The sequence below is a fragment of the Malus domestica genome, chromosome 08 (genome assembly GCF_042453785.1).
Source record: "Malus domestica chromosome 08, GDT2T_hap1".
In the NCBI taxonomy this organism is placed as follows: domain Eukaryota; kingdom Viridiplantae; phylum Streptophyta; class Magnoliopsida; order Rosales; family Rosaceae; genus Malus; species Malus domestica.
In genome coordinates this window covers 15,139,200-15,161,880 of record NC_091668.1, presented here as the reverse complement: position 1 = coordinate 15,161,880, position 22,681 = coordinate 15,139,200, and the positions used below count along the sequence as shown (strand labels likewise).

Below are 22,681 nucleotides of genomic sequence, written 5' to 3'. Positions count from 1 at the left end.
ACATGAGGTATTGGATGTTCAACTTCAACCACAACCAACATGCAATAGTCATCAAAAGTTTTAGATGTGAATTCTCTTGCACTATCCAATCGATTAAATTTGATCGGATAATAAGGGTGACCAACGTGTTTGATAACCTAAGCCAACAGTTTGGAGAATGCAACATTCCTTATGGAAAACAAGCACACGTGTGACCAACGTGTGGAAGCGTCTGATGTGAAAAATAAGTTAACACACAAAATTAAACCCTCTTTTTATCAAATGTAGTAAAGTATGTAAGTAGGGATCGTTCTAGGCCGGGGATTAGGAGGGATTGCTAAACACTTGAAAACTGACTTAAAAACATAAAAACAAAATTTAAAACACTAAACTAGACTCAAAGAATGCAAAACTATACTTTAAAATACTTAAACAAACATAAAACTCAAAACAGCAACCTAATGACTCAAAACTGCCTAAAAACCACTTTCCGGGCAGTTTTGAGAACCTAACAAGAACTTGGACGAAGTTGGATGAAAACTTGAATCAAAACACTTAGAAACACAAATCAAAACACTTTCTAACTAATCTAAGACTTCAAAATAAAGGGGGATTTGTTTTGGACGAAAATTGAAAACAAAACAGAAACTTTAAAACAAAACAGATTGTAAAACGTTTTTGGATGAAAAGGATGGATAAAAGGCTAGTTAGGAGGTTCTTCTGCACACATGACACACTTGCAAACAAAATGATTTTCAGTTGTTCTTTCAATAAATTATGAAACTCAACACCCCAAGTTAATTAGATACGCTTAAATTAACCTTCAAGTTCTCCTTAAGTTAATGAATTGGATGGAAAAGCGCATACAACAATTCAAAGCATTCCTCAAAGGTTCCTTACGTGATGAGCACAATAAAGATACAATCAAGAATCATGAAGCACAATGAGAACTATAAGTGTTGACGAGGCATTCGTTACTATGATGAGCATGAAACTAGTGCCAAGAATTCATTCAACGCGATCGTTTTCAAGCGACCTTCACTACTTGTGATTATAAGATTGTAACTATTAGGTGAAACTCCCTCATAATCTAGCATCATATTCATGCATGAAAACTAAGCGTGCACTCTCAATCAACATACACAAATAAGTTATCAATCAAGTAGATGAACGAATTGAATCCGCAACTTATGAAATAACAACTGAATGTAATCAAATCATATTGCAAGCATGTACATGGTTTCGAATCACCCCCCAACTAAGGGGGTTTAGTTCCTCATTCTTGCAATACAAAGATACATAAAATTAGACATTAAAATCAAAGGAAAGAAAACACCTAAAATGCTCCAACTTGGAAAGCAAGTGCATCAATGGATCTCCCTTCCTCCATGTTGCGGCATGAAGCTTGTGGACAGATTTTTGGGTGGATTTATGATGTAGAATGGATGGGGAATGATATGGAGGGGTTTAGGGTGAGTGTGGAAGAGTGTTTGATGGTTGGAAGGTGGTGGAGAACTAGGCAAAGAGGGTGGAAGAAGGTGGAGTGGCTGTTATGTTTTCTAGGCACTAGAATGGTGTTTTTGGGGTGTTTTGCTTCCTAGGGTGTGTATGGACGAATTTCTGTGATAAAATGATGAATATGGGGGATTATTCTTTGGCCAAGGGGTGTAAACATGTATTTATAGGCCCCAAAAACCTTAGAAAATCAGGTTAGGTTAAGGATGAAATGCATGGCAATTTGTGTGTGTGGTGTGCAATGGTCCAAGGGTGAAAATGAAGTGATGATGCAAAGTGTGAAGGGTAAAATGGAGTGGTCTTGTAGCTAGGGGGCATGAATGATTGTGTACATTTCATAGAGATGGAAAGGGAGGTGAAAATGTGTCAATAAATGGGTCAAAGGTGCAGCAACATGTGGCACACAAGGCATGGGATTCCAAATGTGAATGATGGAGCATCAATTGGTGCATGTAATGGATGTAAATGTTGTCTAAAATCTAATGAGTGAAGGGAACAAGAGGTATCAAGCAATTGAGTGTAATAATTAAATGAATTGAAGCATGAAATTAGAAATTATGTAGGGGACAAGAGTGATCAAGCATGGCATGGAATCCAAAGGGAATTCTATGTGGTTTGCATGGCAAGGAATGCAAGTTGGGGTGACAGATTTTTGGGCTGTTTTCTTCATCTTTTGGACCATAATTCTTCATATTCTTGGCCTCTTTAGTTCTCAAATTCGTCCATCCACTTGGCCCATGCATTTGCTATCCATTCCAAGCCCGAAACATGCTCCAAAGGCCTCCAAAATGCATCTTCTTGCATACTTTGTACTTAGAGTCTGAAAACACACGAAAATGACTTTAAACATTAAAATAACTAAGGAAACACGACATAAATGCACAAGAACAAGCCAACTAAGTCGCATAAATATGCTCCTATCAGCGTCAACCAAAACCATAAAATATCTAAATGGTCTGTAGGGAGGGTGAAGCAGTCCACAAATGTCCCCTTGAATCCTTTGTAGAAAAAATAGGAGGATTTGAATAAATCTTGTCATAATAAGGCTTAGTAATAAGCTTTCCCATGGAGCAGGTTTGACATATGGTTCCTTGAATCGAACTTAAACTTCGGGTTAATGAATGCCCGTGTGATGATTTGAAGATGTGGCGCATCGTTGTTCATCCATGGTGTCCCAAACAATCATACCAAAGCGTAATTTTGTGCACGGTCCTAGAGGTAGGGCCGACCAAATAGTGGCTTTCTATAGGGCGTATGGTCGTAGTATACGAACCACTCGGGATACGCTCCATCTTGTCTAGAATAAGTTTCTGGCCATATTCGTAGGAAGTGATGCATAGCAATTCAACTCCATTTTCTACATAGGTTTCAGCGTGGTAATTATTGTCTCTAGTGTCCTTGAAACTCAACAACACTCTTATGGAATGTGGAGAATAAAGTGCCTTATCAATGGTTAAAATTGTACCATTGGACAACATTATACGTGCCTTACCGTATCTTTCGATCAGGTTAGATGGGCCTGAGAGGGTTGTCAGAGGTGCATTATTAGGTATGAAGTTAGTGAATGCATTCACGCAAAACGATGTGTGTGGTCGCATTATCTGCCAGACAACTAACTTTCCCACTAATCATACCTAGAAATAAAATTAATTTGAATCGGTTACATGCATAAAACAAATATCCATTCAAAAAAATTAAGTATTCAAGGATGGTAATTAATAAAAACTTAATATCCAAAAAAAAAAAAAATCACCAACAAATAATCCAAATATAAAGGAAAATTGTTAAAAATTAAACTGAAAAAACAGGGGAGGTTCGGCCATTATGTGGAATTCGGCACTATTATTCTATAATTTAACTAGAAATAGTTCATGTCTAAGATTCTAATCTTCCATAGGGGTGGTATCCTTCTGAAAGTTAGAAACCTCCATCTTGGTATTTTCTGGTTCATCCACTTGCACAAAGTTTGATTCAAACTTCTTATGATATTCAGCTACAACCTTCTAAAGAGCACATGTCTGCATCCATGGTTTCAGGTGCTTTGCCCTTATTCTTGAAGTTTGGGGCCTTGGGAGCGAGGTTAGGCACTTATGGGTTTAGTTTCCTCCCTTAGGTGAGCCTTGGCTCTATTAACCTTGACAGGTGGCTTTTGGCCGCCCCTACCACGCTTATGTTGGTGTTTTGGGTATTGGTTCGTGCTATAACTTGCTTCAGACACAACAGTCGCCCTAGTAGGTCGAGCTTGATGAGTTTTAATCAACAACTGATTTTGCTTTTCAGCGAGAAGTAAAACAAAGATCAAATTCGAAAACTTAGTGAACTTCTAAGCTATATATTGTTGCCGCAGGACAATATTAGTAGCAAAGAAGGTCGAATAGATCTTTTCCAGGAAATCCTTTTCGGTCAAGGTATCGTTATAGAACTTGAGAAGTGATCGGATTCGACAAACTTCAGAATTATTTTCATTCACAGACTTAAAGTCTTGGAAGCGCAAGTGCTGCCAGTCATGTCTTGCCTTAGGTAAGAAGATGTCCTTTTGGCGATCAAAACGCTCAACCAAAGTGATCTAGAGTGCTTGTGTATCCTCCTCAGCAAGGTACTTCGTTTGCAGTGCATCATGAATATGTCTTCGGATGAAGATCATGGCAGTGACTTTCTCAGCTTCGCCAACTGGGTTGTCAGTCTCATCTTCATTTGCAGGACACAAATTCTTTGTGGTGAGGTGAAGCTTCACATCTTGGACCTACTTGAGATAGTTTCTTCGAGAGACCTCCAAAGCAATGAAGTCGTGGTGTAAAAAATCACCGCAGAGGCCGTGGGTTCAATGACAACCCATAAATTTGAACGGATAGTGAAAAACTCTCAATGTTGTAAAACCCTAAAAAAAATTTATTTTAATTTCAAAGAAAAAAAATATCAAATTTTAACTAAGGACTCATCAGTGACGACTTCAAGTCGTCGGGGAAGTAACCGTGGAAGTAACTGAGGTGGTTAGGCATGGTTGCAGGCCATGCTTCTTGACGGTTCAAGGGAAGCGACACTGTCTGGGCATTAGGTTTAGGGTTTGGGCTTACAACCATGGCTCCAGGTTTGGATTCTCGGCTCGGGGGAAAAAAAGGAGCCCATTGACATGGATGGGTTTCAACGAAACCCTAAAAAAATCTTTATAATTTTTTTTCAATTCCAGATTAACTCAATGCATATTCATATAAATAATTTAATGCAAAGATATATATCTGATGCAATTCATGGCAATATCAAATTCACATAATTCAATAAATATAAATATCATGCATACATAATTTATGTAGAATCTAAAATTCGAAAAAACGTAAAGTTGGGTCATGTATTATGGTGAATATTCATGCTATCAAGGCTGCAAAAATATCGAGATAAAAACCGTTGTTTTGAAAGAACTTGATTGCGTGATGATATTAGTGAACTGGTTTGATGCAGAAAACTTCCACGTCAAATTCCAAAGCGCAGCGGTAGGAGCGTGCTGATAACGTGTTATGGCCTATATTTAACTGACAAGGAGAGGGGGGCCGGCGGCACAGAGAAAATATAGAGAGAGATGTGTTTGTAGGGTTGTGTAGAGGATGTGTTATTTCCCCTATGCAGTGCCTTTATTTATAGTAATAAGGGAGAGAAGAAATCCTTCTTCTCCAAGGAATACAAGTCTTAATAGGGAAGAATAACTAGAAACAAATCTAATCTAAAATAGACACAATCACACTTAAATAGGATGTTTATAACATATATATATATATATATATATACATCTACTTTCAATTTAGTTTTATTTATTTATGTTCTTATAATTGATTCTATGAATCTACAATTCCCAGTTAATCCTAATCTGATATTAATCAAGTATTTCGAGTATCTGATTTCCATATACATTTATGTTCTCATTCATGATAACCAACCAAATGGGTGCGGAAGCAAAATATGTATATGGAGATAAGAAACTCGAAATATCAGATTAGGATTAACTGGGAATTGTAGATTCATAGAATCAATTATAAGAACATAAACAAATAAAACTAAATTGAAAGTAGGTGTAATATTCATGATAAAATAATGAATTAAAATTAATGATGCGGGTATTCGATTGAAAATATATTTATTGAAAATTAAATAAGACTCACAACTGTTTCGTCTATTGACGTTTTAAGAACTGGACTTGGAGCTCGCAGGCATCCTAGATGATAATTTAAATGCAAATGTTTCAAAATGAAATATAACTATTTGATTCAAAATAAAGACTCTGTTCGAAATGAATACGCAGAGTTTTCCTTCCAAGGTGTCCTCCTCTGGAACTATTCGAAGTCCCTTCTTATAGGCGATGGGAGTTGGCTGAATCATTGAAGAAGTAGCGGGATTCCCATTCACCATGTGCTCCTGCTGTAAGGAAGCCGAAAGTAGAAGATGCTGTCCGGACTGTAGAATCACGAGAGCGGATGAAATGATGGATGAATAGTAAAAGTGATTTTACTATTCATGAATAGTAACTGGTCTACTACTGTGGTTTTGCCCAAAATGATTGCTGCTACTGCTGCTTTCACTTGCGGCTGATTTGTCTTCTTCTGTTGCTACTGCGGCTACTTACAAAATACAAAGTACTCTACTGAGAGTACATACATACAGATAATTACTGATTTCCTATTGGGATACAAGCTATTACATTTTTAAATAAAACTCAAAACTCGTAAGGGTCTTGAGAGTCAGGCGGGAAAATATTTCCTTGTGTAGCTACTGCGCACTGGGATGAAGCATCTGAAGAATTGTCGAAGTCCGAACTGTCTTCATTTTCTTCTTGTAGTTCTTTCATGAGAATTTTGGCTAGAGCCTTGAGCTTTGAAGTCTTCTTCTTTTTCGAACTGCTGGAAGACTTGGATGATTTGGCCGTGCCTTTGAGGGAGGAAGAAGGACTAATGTCCGATAATGATTCAATTTCTTCCTTGGTTGGTTCAGGTAGGGCTTCAACAGATGGGGCTGCGACTGCAGGTATTGGAGGAGTTTCCGCGGGGAAATCTATAAGCACGACTTCAATAATCTTCTGATGGTTGAATTTATCCCATCACTTGATCATTCTTTGTCGGAAGACTTGATTAGATTCAATCTCGTAGTTCCAGCGGAGGATCCAGGGGACCTTGTACTTTGCCATGAAGAGGGCGAACAAAGGAATTCCTTCATCAAAACGTGTTCTATCGAATTTCTTCTAGAAAGTGCCTGATAAGACTTGCTTGAAATCATCCGGCATGAGATCAGAGATAAGGCCATGATCTGACCACCATCTAGGGAACCATGCAGGAAAATTCAATCTAAAGCTTCGATCAAAGGTTATAAACCATGAATGACTAAAATCTTCTGACTGGTGTAAGAAAATGTTAGTCCATGCTTGAATGTAATCAAAATAGGTATAATGGTTTGAATGGCTAGGGAAGGTACTACTCTTAAATGGTTTGGGTTGAAAGAGATGTATTCCCCATTCTGATTCTAGCAGGAATTTATTAATGGTAAGGGAATGGTACAGGATTCTGTTTTGGTTACCAGGGGTTTTATCGAAAATCGGTTTTATGGTGATGGATGAAGTCTCATTGAGTATAGTGGTATAGTATTTGAGGGTTTTGTGGAATTCACTTGGTTGAAAATGGGAATTGGTTGGAAACATCTTTTTGGCTATGGCCTCCGGTGTTTTCAAATGTTTGTAGCTGAGGGGGATACTAAAGAGATACTCTTTGGAAGGTTTAATAACATAAGGGGATGTTTTGGTATAGCTTACTAAGGGAGATGGCGATTGCCGGTAGGTAGAAGAGAAAGGATCATACTGGTTTACTAACGCTGTTTGGTAGTTTGGTCGGATACTTCCTAGGGTTGATCCTAATGGAGTAAATCTATTGGTAATGGCTAAGGCCGAGGAACCAGGAATAGGTTCCTGTTTTGGTGGTGGTAATGAGGCTGGAAGCCTCCTTTGTTGGCTACTGCCTTGTGGAGAAGCTGTGTTTTTATTAGACATTCTTCCCCTGCAAAAATTCTCTGGTTAGGAAATCTGGTATGCAATTATGGCTGCCTTTAATGTATTCAATGTCAAAATCAAAGATTGATAATATGGCTTGCCATCGTGCAAAAATCTGTTTTGATGCAATGTTTTGAACATCTTTTTGTAAAACATGTTTTGCAGATTTGCAATCGACTCTAATAAGAAATTTTTGATTTAATAAATCATCTTGAAATTTACTAATGCATAATGCTATAGATAATATTTCTTTCTTAATAGTACTATAATTAGTTTGAGCAGGATTCCATACACCTGAATGAAAACGAACAATTTGTTCAGGTGATCCGGAAGAAATTTGCTGTTTGAGGATTCCTCCATAACCAACGTCAGAGGCGTCAGTTTCAACTATTTTAAAAGAGTTGGGAGTTGGAATGCCAAGATAGGGCAAAGTCTTAACATGATTTTTTATCTGTTTGACAATAGAAGTATGAATGGTAGACCAAGCAGGAGGATTTTCCTTAAGACGGTCAAACAAAGGTTTACATTGTTGACGTAGATGAGGATAAAATTCTGAAACATAATTCAAAGAACCTAAGAATCTTTGAAGCTGGGATTTTTCAGTAATCTGATCTGGAAATTTATCTGCAAATTGGATGACACGATCAATAGGTTGGATGGTAGATCTATGGATATGATAACCTAAGAATCTGACCTTAAGTTGGAACAGCTTAATCTTAGTGGCTGACACAACCAATCGATTTGATCTAATGATCCTAGCAAACAAGTGTAAATGTTTCCAGTGTTCATCTATTTAGAATAAACAAGGACATCATCAATATAAACAATAGTAAAATGACTATACTTTCAATTTATTTTTATTTATTTATGTTCTTATAATTGATTCTTTGAATCTACAATTCCCAGTTAATCCTAATCTGATATTAATCAAGTATTTCGAGTATCTGATTTCCATATACATTTATGGCTTCCGCACCCATATATATATATATATATATATATATATATATGTTATAAACATCCTATTTAAGTGTGATTGTGTCTATTTTAGATTAGATTTGTCTGTGTGTGTATGTATCATCTATTATTCAGATAATAGATGATATTTATTCATTTATCAAGACATATATCAATCACAAAAGGAGCATTGAAAGTGTTCGTCTATTTCATGATCTCAGTACTAGATGCATCGTTTATATGGATCCTCTGCCTCTTTTGGCCTTGTCTTGCAACATCTTTAATTATTCTTTTGCATTTTCAGATGTTTGTTTGCAAGTTGTTCATGTGTTCATGTTCTTCATCTATATCTTATGAATTATATATTTGCTCCTATCATTAATGAAATATGGTGTTCCCTTTAAAATAGATAGAATGATATTCAACTTCTGGTGCATACAAAAAAGCAATCCGATTAAATAAATGTGATTAAACATAAGCCTATGCCCCTGACAGAAAACAAACGTTATGAATCATGATTTGCTCCTATCATTAATGAAATATGGTGCTCCCGTTAAAATAGATAGAATGAAATTCAATTTCGGGTGCTTACAAAAAAGCAGTCTGATTAAATAAACGTGATTACACATAAGCCAAGCCCCTGATAGAATACAAACGTTAGTTGGGCAAAAAGGGTCAACATTTTAGGATTTTTACTCGACGAATAGAGTTCAACAGGTAAAAGCTTTAGGCATCGGGTATACTTTTTGCACCAAATATACTCGGAGAAAGGTGAGAGACATGATTGGTATATTTAATTCCTTTGCTAATTTTCATAGTCTGCAAAATTAATTTCAACAATCTAACTATCAAATTTTTTTTTGTATATACTCCAAGATCACAACACCAAAAATTACAAAAAACAAACTTTCAGAGATTAGGTAACGGGACAAAATCCTTCAACGGTTACAAACAAAAAATCATGATTTAATGGTTCTTTTAGCTCCGATTTTGATGATCTTTTACAACTACACTCCTCGACCCTAGAAGAATACAATGAACAAACCTGATCATCAATTTAAAATACTTACAATAGTGGATACCACAAAAACTTATGTTGTACTTAGTGGAAGTATATAGAACAAACTCTAATTGTTTGTTGAATCTATTGTTTTGACAGGATAAACACTCTACGAAACTAGTTTCAACAATCCAAATGTCAAACTTGTTTGTATATACTCCGATATCACATACCAAAAAATTCAAAAAACAAATGTTAAAGAGATTAGGTAACGAGACAAAATCTTCCGACAGTTACAAAACAAAAATCATGACTTAATGGTTATTTTAGCTTTGGTTTTGATATTTTTTTTACAAATGCACTCCTTGACCCTAGAAGAATACAATAAACGAACCCGATCATCAATTTAAACTATAGTGGACACCACAAAAGCTTCCATTCTACTTAATGAAAATATAGAATAAACTCTTAATTGTTTGTTGAATTTATTGTTCTGATTGGATGAATATTCTATAAAACTAATTTCAATGATCCACCCGTCAAAATTATTTGTATATACTTCAAGATCAGATACACCAAAAAACACTAAAAATAAACTTTTAGGGATTAGATAACGGGGACGGAATCCTTCGACGGTTACAAATGAAAAATCACAATTTAACGGTTATTTTAGGTTTACTTTTGATAATTGTTTACCCTATAAGAAGACAATAAACAAACCCGATCATCAATTTAAAATATTTACACTAGTGGACACCACAAAATCTTCCATTCTACTCAATGGAAGTATAAAATAAACTCTAAGTGTTTGTTGAATCAATTGTTTTGACGGGATACATATTCTACGAAACTAGTTTCAATGATTCAACCTTCGAACTTATTTATATGTACTCTAAGATCGTATGCGCCAAAAATCACCAAAATAAACTTTCAGGGATTAGGTAGCTTATCTTTTTTTTTTTGTAGGCTTCTATGTTGCTAAATAAGGATGAGTACATAGCCAACCTTTCCCAGTAGAAACCGGACATGGTAATGGAAGAGATGACACCTAATTTAGAGGTGTCTTTACAGTTGCTGATGGATGTGGTTGGTAGACGGAAAGGCAAAGAATTCGACATCCTAGGAGCGGGTTAGGTTCAAGACCTCGGGGAAACTTATTATTAATCTAGCTCTCATCCTCCAAGCAAGACGTCCTCCAAGCTGCAACAGTTGGAGACGGAGCTAGTGAGCCATCAAGAAGAAGCTCCGAACGAGCAAGAAACCATGCGTCGACGAGAGGATGGCCTTTTGGTATATTGTTAGGATAGCGCAAGCAATGTCAACTTCTAGCATTCACATTTCCAATCCTCCAAGCGACCTTTAGGAGCCATTCCACTAACCATGTCAGTAGTAACTCCAGTAGTTGTACTTAGTTTTTTTGTTACATACAATTGTACGAATAATTTTTTTTATGTAATTAAAATAATTTCTTTAATGTTGTGATTTATTTTAGCCTTTTAGACTAATATAATTAGAATGAATACATTATTTTAATTTTGAATTTTAAAAAAATATTTAAAAGCTTTGCCCAAATTTTGAATTTTAAAAAAATATTTAAAAGCTTTGCCCAACGAATATATTCATCAAGCAGACTTTTATTGTATTTTTTTTCTTTTAAACAATTGCCCGACTAATATTCGTCGGGCTAAATTTTTTATTATTACTTTATTTCCAGAAACTCAACAAAATTTTTATCGTCAAGCAAGCTATATTTGTCAGGTCAGGTCGGTCAATGCTTTTTTACCCCAACGACTTTATTTAGTCTGGTCAACAATGTTCGACACATGAATGCTTATATTTTGTCAGGCAGACATTTGAGCAATGGGTTTTGCGTGACGAACTTTGACCCACAAAATTTTGACGAGGAAAATTATAGGTGATGAAACAGTATATGGCCCGACAAATCCCGGCGTTTTTTTTGTAGTGCAATGAATTTCTTCATATCAATAGGTCACGTCAAATTTGAAAATCTAAAGGAGAAAACAAATGCATTTATGTGACAAAGACCTAACACCCCAAGTCCATTAACAAAGATAATGATACCAATCTAATTAAATCTGGCTTCATTTCATCTTCTGTGACAAATTTCTTGATCTTGAGGGAAATTTGCACAACCAACAATTAACCTAAACTCCCACACATCTACCACAAGAATATTGAGTGTAATTAAAACTTTTGGAAAGGTGTTAATTATGCATAGTCTTCTACCTGCACGCACATGATGAATTATTTATTGTTGATGTATTTGAATCCAATTGTGCATTCACTACAACCAAAAAGATGTTTAGCGAGAAAAAATATTTCTTGCTCAAAGTTTCCATTTTGTTAAACTTTAAAACTTTTACTCGGTATAGTGAGTAAAGATAGATTACCACGCTAAGAGTCCATCTACAGTGAGGAAATGTTTTCTTGCAAAATATTTGAATTTCTCGCTAGATCAAGGACAAGTTTTGTAATCAAAATTGGGTCTGTTTTTGCAAAGACCAAATAATATCCTTGCAATAAGTATTGTATAATGAAAATACTGTTGAAAACGTTGGCATTGTTATGAATGCCCACAAACACATTTTCAATGCCCATGCAAAGTGAAATTGAATTTGGAAATGCATGGAGATTGTATTGTCAAAGGAAGTGCTGTAAACTTCAATGTGCAGTTAATGCATTAGTTTGGAGTTGCTCTATAAATAGTGCGCTCCGTATACTTTCAATATACAGAACGAAAGAAAGATCAATAACATCATCTATTCCTCCCTCTTTTATTTGTCATCCCCTAGTGCTATAGTTTCAGTGTGATATTTTACACCTGCTTCACTCCTGTCACTAGTAAAGGCTATCTCTCTAACTTTTACATATTTATAACACGTTATCAGCGCGAGTCTCTAAAACCTAACCATTTTCTCATTTCTCTTCGCCGAACGAAAGAAAGGAAAAAATGTTTCCTCTAAGGTTTTTATTGTTCATCTTCTTCCTCTGCCTTAATTGCGCGATATATCCTCGCGACGAACTGTTTGCTCCATGCCTGCTTTTAGTTCTCAACTTAACAGTTACATACATCTTTGATTTCTTGTTTGGTGTAGATCTTGATTACTAACCCAGTATTTATTTATGTTGATTTTACTGCAATCCAAGATGGTGCGATACAATCACCCATCTTGAACTGGAAATTTAATCTTACTGCAATCCAAGATGGTACGGTATCATGCCTATCTTGGACTGCAGATCTAATTTTACTGCAATTTTAGGTGGTGCGGTATAATCGCCCACCCTACCATGCATATTTAAATTTGCATGCTGTTTAATTTCATTGCAATTTTAGGTGGTGCGGTATAATCGCCCACCCTGCTCTGCGTATTTAAATTTTTCCTGCTACTTGAGTGGTGCGGAATAATCGCTCATTCTATGTTATATTATTTCAATGAGAATGATGCAGTACAATCGCCCTCCTCATTCATCTTGAAAATCTCGAGCCTAAAGTTTTGAGTGCTTATCATTTTGGCCTGAAGATCAAAATGAAAAATTTGTAAGAACTAGAAGTTCTAACACTATATTCCTCCAGGAATACATATTATTGCAAGTTCTTACACATCTCATTTTCTTTCAGAAAAGAAAATGGCGAACTTGGACAAGCTTGATTTTGCTGCCCTGGACATTACTGGGAAGAATTACCTTACCTAGGTACTAGATACTGAGATCCATCTGGAAGCAGGGAATCTTGGAGATACCATTAAGGAAGAAACTAGCTCATCCTCTCAAGATCGAGTGAAGGCCATGATCTTTATTCGTCACCATCTTGATGAGGGACTAAAAAACGAGTACTTAATGGTTGAAGATCCGTTAGCTCTTTGGAAGGCCTTGAGAAACAGATACAATCACTAGACAACGGTGATTCTTCCAAAGGCTCGCTATGAGTGGACTCACCTAAGGATCCATAATTTCAAGTCAGTGGCAAAGTACAATTCAGCATTGTTCAGAATTACTTCTCAGATGAAGCTTTGTGGGGATACTATTACTAAGGAAGATTTGCTGGAAAAGACTTTAGCACATTTCATGCCTCTAACGTGCTCCTGCAGCAGTAGTATAGAGTGCGAGGCTTCACTGAATACAACCAGTTGATATCTGTACTTTTGGTAGCTGAACAAAACAATGAGCTCTCGATGAAAAATCATCAGTCCCGACCTACGAGATCTACACCATTCCCAGAAGTGAATGCTGCTTCCCTCGAAATGAACGCCACATCCTCTGGTGGCGATAATCATAAACGAGGACGTGGCCGCAAGCGAGGTCGATGGAACAGGAAAGGCAAGAACCATGGTGGTCAATTTCACAACCAGGTTCCAAGGCAAAATTCAGGCCCAAGCTTTAAAAATGTGAATCGCCACAAAGGCAAAGCTCACATGAACAATGCTCCTAGGAACTCTGAAGGAGCCTGCCATAGGTGTGGTGGTAATGGGCATTGGGTGCATACTTGTCGTACCCCAAAACATCAGGTGGATCTATATCAAGCCTCCTTCAAGGAGAAGGGTGTCGAGACTAATTTTCTCGACCAGGCTAAACCAATAGATCTACCTGATCCAGTGTGCGACTTATCAAGGTAGTTGAACACAACTCACCTAGATGTTTCAGACTTCATTGTGGAAAGGGGGAATGAAGTGTATCGGTCCCACTGAATCATTTATGTTTGATGTACTTTTATCATGCTGAACTTGTAGTTTAAAACTAGCATTTTAGATTCAAGAAAAGTGGCATGTAAATGTCCTGTTATAACTTCTAACTCTGATTCCCTTACTCGGAGAGCATGGATAAAAACTATGGTCATTCTCAAAACATGAGAAATGGCGAAGCTATTTGTCTTGCAGACTGCGCAACTACGCATACAATACTTCGAGATTGAAAGTATTTCTCAAGATTGATGCTTACAAATGTAAGGGTAACAACAATATCAGGACCTTCAGATGTAATTGAAGGCTCAAGGAAAGCCCATATTATGTTACCAAATGGAACAATATTGTCCATACAAAATGTGTTGTATGCTACTCGATCTACTTGAAATTTGTTAAGTTTCAAAGACATACGTTTAAATGGATACCACATTGAAGGAGAAAAGTGTAGAAAATCTGGAGTATCTATGCATTACCTCCAATGATACCCAGAAGCGTATATTGGAGAAGTTGCATGGTTTGTCGAGTGGATTGTATTATACATACATAAAGACAGTTGAATCACATACTGCCATGAACCAGAAGTTCATTGATTCAAAAGTTTACATGCTTTGGCATGACCGTCTGGGTCATCCAGGATCTACCATGATGCGTAGAATCATTACCAACTCTAATGGTCATCCATTATTGAGCAGACATATTGCTATCACAAATGATAAACCTTGCAAAGCTTGTTCTCAAGGGAAGTAGGTAATTAGACCATCACAACTAAAGGTTGATGTTGAATCCCCATCATTTCTGCAAAGAATTCAAGGGGATATTTATGGGCCTATTCAACCATCATGTGGACCATTTTATTATTTTATGGTTTTGGTTGATGCATCTACCAAATGGTCACGTGTTTGTCTCTTGTCTACACGAAATGTAGCTTTTGCGAGACTTCTTGCTTAGATAATTAAGTTACGAGCACAGTTCCCAGATTACCCTATTAAGTCAATCTGACTTCATAATGCTGGTGAATTTACGTCTCAAACCTTTGATGATTACTGCATGACATTAGGCATTGATGTTGAACACCTTATTCCTCATGTCCATACTCAAAATGGTCTAGTAGAAGCATTGATCAAGCGGCTTTAGTTAATAGCTTGCACTTTGCTCATGAAAACAAAATTGCAAGTTTCTACATAGGGACATGCCATCTTACGTGCTGCATCATTGGTTCGATTAAGACCAATAGCTAACCACCAATACTCCTCAGTACAACTCGTGTTTGGATATCAGCCAAACATTTCTCATTTACGAGTTTTTGGTTGTGCTGTTTATGTGCCTATTGCACCCCCACAATGCACTAAAATGGGACATCAGCGTAGACTGGGAATTTATGTGGGTTTTGATTCACCATCTATTATTAGATATTTGGAACCCTTGACAAGTGATATGTTTACAGCTTGTTTTACTGATTGTCACTTTGATGAGACAGTCTTCCCATCGTTAGAGGGAGAAAAGACTATTCCAGAAGAACGGAAAGAGCTGACATGAGTTGTTCCCACATTGTCTCATTTTGATCCATGTAGCACTTAATGTGAAAATAAAGTCAAAAGAATCGTTCATCTTCAAAGCATTGCCAATCAAATGCCAGATGCATTTAATAATGCTATGAAAGTGACAAAATCACATATACCAGCTGCAAATGCACCTGCACGAATTGATGTCCTTGTTGGACAAAATAAAGTGGTAGTGAATGATTCATCTGCTGCATGCCTGAAGCGTGGTAGACTCTCAGGTTCAAAAGATTCAGCCTCTCAAAAGAGAAAGACAAGGTACAATTGAATCCAAATGTAATCATTCATGAAGAGAGAATGAATGACAAATCTACAATTCAAATGAATGACAAATCTACAATTCATGATTCTGGACTTCCAGAAGAAGAAAATGTCCTTGATGAGACACATGTCCCTGAAGAGACAACAGTACATGAGAGCAAAGAAATCTCCATAAATTATGCATGTACTAATGAATTGTGGGATCAGAATGAAATAATCATCGATGATATATTCGCATTCGTAGTAGCCATTGAAATCATATTAAGTGATGATATTAAGCCCCGCTCTGTTGATGAATGTAAATAGAGACAAGATTGGCCTAAGTGGAAAGATGCAATCCAGTTAGAATTAAATTCCTTGGAAAGGCGAAATGTTTTTGGACCAATAGTCTAAACCTCGCCTGGTGTAAACCCTGTGGGTTACAAATAGGGATTCATAAGGAAATGCAATGAGAAAAACGAGATTGCAGGATATAAAGCACGACTCGTTGCACAAGGTTTTTTGAAAAGACCTGGAATTGATTATGAGGAGACATGCTCTCCTGTAATGGACGCAATTACATTCTATTACTTAATAAGTTTAGTGGTTTCAAAAAAACTTGACATGCGACTTATGGATGTCATCACCTCGTATCTATATGGAGAATTAGATACTAACATATATATGAAAGTCCCAGAAGGACTTAAGTCACTTGAAACAGCTAACAAATCACGAGGTATGCTCTCGATCAAATTAAGGCGATCATTGTATAGGCTGAAACAATCTAGACGAATGCGGTATAATCGTCTCAGTGAGTATTTGATCAAAGAAGGGTATATCAACAATGTCATTTGCCCTTGTGTGTTCATTAAGAAATCCAACTCTGGATTTGCTATAGTGGCAGTATATGTCGATGATATGAACCTAGTTGGAACCCTTGAAGAGCTCAATAAAATTGCTGAATATCTGAAAAGCGAATTTGAAATGAAAGACCTTGGAAAAACGAAATTTTGTCTCGGTCTGCAGATCGAGCATTGTGCTAGTGGAATTTTGGTCCACCAATCAGCTTACATTGAACAAATCTTGAAGCGATTTGGTATGAACAAGGCTTATCCACTCAGCACGCCAATGGTTGTTCATTCTCTGGACATTAAGAAAGATCCATTCCGTCCAAAAGAAGATGATGAACTGGTCATTTGTCCAGAAGTACCATATCTGAGTGCAATATGTGCTTTATTATATTTTGCACAATGTACTAGACCAGATATAGCTTTTTCAGTCAACTTGTTAGCAAGGTATAACTTTGCTCCAACAATTCGTCATTGGAAGGGTGTCAAAGATGTATTGCGATACCTTTGTGGGACAACAAACATGGGTCTCTTCTACTCAGAGAAATCCATAAATGACCAAGTCCTTGTTGGATATGTAGATGCTGATTTTCTCTCTGATTCGTATAAAGCTTGCTCACAAACTGGATATGTGTTAAAGAATAGAGATACAACAATCTCATGGCACTCAACAAAGCAAACATTAGTTGCTACATCTTCAAATCATTCAGAAATACTTGCTTTACAAGAAGCAAGTCGTGAATGTTCCTGGTTAAGATCAATGATCCATCATATCCAGAATGTTGTCTAACTTCGAAGACAGACAATCCAACTGTCATTCATGAAGATAATGTAGCCTGTGTTGCCCAAATGAAGGAAGGATTCATCCAGGGCGATAAAACTAAACGCATATCTCCAAAGTTTTTCATTGCACAAGAGCTGCAGTAGGCTAAAGTTATTGAAGTCAGACAAATCTGTTCTAATGAAAATCTGGCAGATTTGTTCACCAAATCTCTACCAAAATGCACGTTTCAGAAGTTAGTGCAAAGTATCGGATTACGTCGACTTACCAAACAACTAAATTTGGAGAATGCAGAATCAGGGGAAGATATATATAAAGGGGAGCATCCATGATACATGCATGTTATACTCTTTTTCCTTCGATTAGGATTTTTCCCACTGGGTTTTTCCTATCAAGGTTTTAACGAGGCAACATAAGCATATTTAACACTATATCAACAATACAGGAAAATTTGTACTCTTTTTCCTTCGCTATGGTTTTTTCACATTGGGTTTTTCCAAGCAAGGTTTTAACGAGGCAACTCATGTTGATATGTGAGCATCTAAGGGGGAGTGTTGAAAACGTTGGCATTGTTATGAATGCCCACACACACACATTTTCCATCCCCATGCAAAGTGAAATTGAATTTGAAAATGCATGTAGATTGTATTGTCAAAGGAAGTGCTGTAAACTTCAATGTGCAGTTAATGCATTAGTTTGGAGTTGCTCTATAAGTAGAGCGCTCCGTATACTTTTAATGTACAGAACGAAAGAAAGATCAATAACATCATCTATTCCTCCCTCTTTTATTTATCATCCCCTAGTGCTATAGTTTCAGTGTGATATTTTACACCTTCTTCACTCCTGTCACTAGTAAAGGTTATCTCTCTAACTTTTACATATTTATAACAAAAACTAAGTTTCCTCGCTAGAGATTTCCTGACTAAAAGACCATTTTGTTATAGTGATTTCATATATAGATTGTTTAGTTGAGAGTCCTCACAACTAAAGCTTTTATGAAACAGTATGAATGTAATTTACTGAGGTTAATTAATACACTGATGACGATGAAATGAATGGATAATACATAGATACTCACTAGTGAGTATTGATGTACTCACTTTCTAACTTGGTTCAATAAAAAAAATGTCACATGTTTCTTTTTTTAAAAGGCCAAGAAAAATTAAATAACATGTTCATTATTTTTTAAAACAATAAAATATTTCAAAATATCATTGGACAAAATTAAAAGGTGAGTACCCAAGTATTATCCGAAATGAATTGGTGTCTAATGCCCAGTTGATGAAACCTTGTTTTACAAAATTGTTGTTTGATTCATATATTGTTGTCCCTACTACATCACAACTAGTATGCACTTCCAGAAGTTCAAATTAGGGTACTTGACTTGCATTTCAAACATATGGTTGCATTGAGTCAACATTGATTGCCATCATTTTCTGTGGAGTTTTTACATATTCAAACGGAAAAGGCAAGATCAAAATGTTCAATTATAACAAAGTCCAAATACACAGTCCTCGTATCTATTAACTATTTTATGTACACAGCCAATGACCATGTTGATTGTGAATCTAAAAAATTAGATAAATATTTTTGGTTATACGATATGAAATGATTAGCGGATAAGCTAGCCCTGCCACAATTAAGGTGAGATGGTCCGCAAATTAATTGAAATTTCTACCATCAGAATGGCTAACTGGAATGGAAGAGAATGTGAAGTGTTCACTTTATCAGGATTATTGAATTCAAAGCCCATGGCAGTCATTGTTGATTGAGACCCAAGTATCAGTTTAGAAGGGAATAAGCTTAATCAATTACTGAACGGAATTCCAATTTCCATGCTCTGGTTCTCACAGAAAGCGTAAAAGTAGCTCCAGTGGGATAGAAATAATTGAGCTCATGGATTAAATGGCTATATTTTTTTTATTCAATTAGCAGATGGTCCTTCTCTTGACTAAAATACAAACATTCCATGTAGAAAAGTAATGGTTCCCACGTCACAATGAATAGAACCATTTAAAAAAAAATAAGGAAATGGCATAAATCCCATCCATCCACCTTCAGGCAGCCTCGCCTATAAATACCATACCTCCTCTTCAGCTATTCACACCTCAAAACCTCCCAATACATCAACTTTCTTCCTCAGTCTTCCTCTTTATCAATTATTTTTTTCACACTTCCCAAACGCATCTAAGAATCATGGGTGTATTCACATACGAATCTGAGTTCACCTCCGTCATTCCCCCTGCTAGGTTGTTCAATGCCTTTGTTCTTGATGCTGACAACCTCATCCCCAAGATTGCTCCACAAGCAGTGAAGAGCACTGAGATCCTTGAAGGAGATGGCGGAGTTGGAACCATTAAGAAGATCAACTTTGGTGAAGGTAGCACATACAGCTACGTGAAGCACAAAATTGATGGGGTTGACAAGGACAACTTTGTCTACAAGTACAGTGTGATCGAAGGAGATGCTATCACTGAGACAATTGAGAAGATCTCTTATGAGACCAAGTTGGTGGCTTACGGCAGCGGTTCTGTCATCAAGAGCATCAGCCACTACCACACAAAAGGTGATGTTGAGATCAAGGAAGAGCATGTTAAGGCTGGCAAAGAGAAGGCCTCCCACCTCTTCAAGTTGATTGAGAACTACCTCTTAGAGCACCAGGATGCCTACAACTAAATTAATGTTGTCTGCTACCGGAAAAAGTATTATTAAGTAGTTGTGTCCTCTTTTGGCATCACACAATGTATCGGTGTGATTTTCATTCGCTTTTTCTTTAAATTTTGAAACAGTGTTTTGGCTTGTAATTGGAGCTTTTGAGTGGAGTGAATATTGTGTTTCCTTTCATTTACAAATAAATAAGAAGAATTCATATTTGATGATATATTTTTAAATTTCTTTTTCAATTTTCATTTTTCTAACTTGACTTCTATTATTCCATGTGACATGTCATGTCAATCACACCAAAAAATCACATGATAACTAATTGGTTTTTAAGCTAAAATGGTCCCTGAGATTTGCATAACACATCACTTTGGTTTCTGAGATTGAAAATCAATAGAAATGGTCCCTGAGATTGTTCACAATCCATTATTTTGGTCATTCTGTTAAAAACTCTATTAAGTGTCCCGGAGCTCTTGGCCGGAAGTTTGGGCAATTTTCAAAGCTTCGTAACTCAATTGGTTCTTAACCAAATTCAACCCATAATATATCAAAATGAAGATAGGAAAGTGTAGAACAAGATTATACCTATTTGGAAGCGCAATGGCTGCTGGAGATGGCCGAAAAATAGCCTAAAAGGTGACTGGTCTGTGGAAAAACCGGAAAACTTGCCTGAAACTGGGTAAAATTTAAACGTTCATAACTTCTTCAATACTTAACGAAAATCATACTTCTCGATGAGACGAAGAGAATGGTACCTTTTGTGAAGGCTATCGTACCGTGGTTTCGCCGAAAAACGGCTCAAAAGTGGCTGTCTTGGTTGTCGAGTTAGCCACTTTTAAGCTATGTTCCGGCCAAACCACGAAAATTTAGCCTTCAAGAAAGATACCATTATCTTCATCTCGTTGAGAAGTATGATTTTTGTTTTTGATATATTATCGGTTGAATTTGGTTGTGAAACGATTGGTTTACGAAACTTTGAAAATTGCCCAAATTTCCAGCCAAGAGCTCCGGGACACTTAACGGAGTTTTTAATGGAATGACCAAAATAATGGATGGTAGACAATCTCATGGACCATTTCTATTGATTTTGAATCTTAGGGACCAAAGTGATGTGTTATGTAATTCTCAGGGACCATTTTGGATAAAAAGCCTAACTAATTTAACAAAACAAAACAAATGAATCTTATCTACCACCTAATATGCGATCAATTTAAAGGAAAACCAATTAAAATGGCTTGAAAACTTTGAGTTTTAACAATAAGAACAACATAAAGGGTAAAGTGAACAATACCATGATTGACTTTTTAGTGTAAAAATGTGGTTTTTCGTTAAAGTGAACAGTACCAGAAACTTTTCGTTAAAGTTCCCTCAATTTAAAGCATCATATTTTCTAACTACATGAGTTGACCACACATATTTAACATTTATAGTTATCATGATATGACAAATGAATATACATATGCCATAGTCTTTCTCCACCCAATTACTAATGAATAAGAGTAATGTTAAAAAGATTAAATTTGTAAACTAATAAATATACATATGCCATGGTCTTTTTGCATGAGTTGACCCAATCCCTTATATTTGAATAAGAATCCTTGCTCTCAGCTACCTTTATATTCTTAGACTAATAAATGTATCGGTGTGGTCTCATTGAGTTTCAAAAATAAGTATATATCATATATATTTGAATAAGAATCCTTGCTCTCAGCTACCTATGTACTCTGTTAATTTAAGGGACTCTTTTTGAATCGTCCTCGGTAAAGTTCTGCCAAATATACTCACTAACTAGCAAATTTAAGGTACAATAAAGGTAAAGAATAATGATTTTTTCTTTTAAGGGGATAAGGAGGTTAGAAGTGGAAAAAACTTCTCCTTTGTATACCATTTTGAGGAGGATTAAAATAGATAAGTTTTCTTTTCAGTAATTCATCTTATACTCCAAGTTTGCTACAAAATTTTCATTTATTCCTTCAACATACCTTGACAATAGTGGTTTATCCATTGCAACCCAATCCTTTATACTACACAAGACTTAAGTGATAATTCTTTTACCTTCAACAATAGTAATCGCAACATTGTAAGCTTCACACATGTAATTAGCTGTTGATATATATATTTTTTATAGTGGAAAATGATTAGACAAGATTGACTCTTAAACAATAGGTGCATGCATTGCATAAAGGAATGGCAATACAATTGGAAATTTATTTTACAAATTGAAGGACGAAAAAAAATTATTGAAAAATAAATATTATTCCATAGACTTGCAAGAAAGAAAAATACTCCAAATTGACAAGCATGCTACATAACGAAAACATTAGTCTTGCTAAGACTTGATACCTCCAAGGCGACAAGAGATGTACTTATAAAGACTTAATATACTAAAAGAAATAATAAAGCAATCTTAAACCTTTAT

The 22,681-nt window shown here is 36.2% G+C and overlaps 2 protein-coding genes across 2 annotated transcripts; both read left to right on the top strand.

The window, feature by feature from the left end:
* The first annotated feature begins 10,499 nt into the window (after positions 1-10,499).
* Positions 10,500-14,107, top strand: LOC139198052 (uncharacterized). Its single transcript, XM_070826304.1, has 2 exons — positions 10,500-10,602; positions 13,644-14,107. The coding sequence occupies exons 1-2, from the start codon at positions 10,500-10,502 to the stop codon at positions 14,105-14,107; spliced, it is 567 nt and encodes a 188-aa protein (XP_070682405.1).
* Positions 14,108-19,704: 5,597 nt separating this feature from the next.
* Positions 19,705-20,482, top strand: LOC103440476 (major strawberry allergen Fra a 1-3-like). The gene has a single exon (XM_008379204.4). The coding sequence runs from the start codon at positions 19,798-19,800 to the stop codon at positions 20,275-20,277; it is 480 nt and encodes a 159-aa protein (XP_008377426.3). The 5' UTR covers positions 19,705-19,797; the 3' UTR covers positions 20,278-20,482.
* Positions 20,483-22,681: the final 2,199 nt, after the last annotated feature.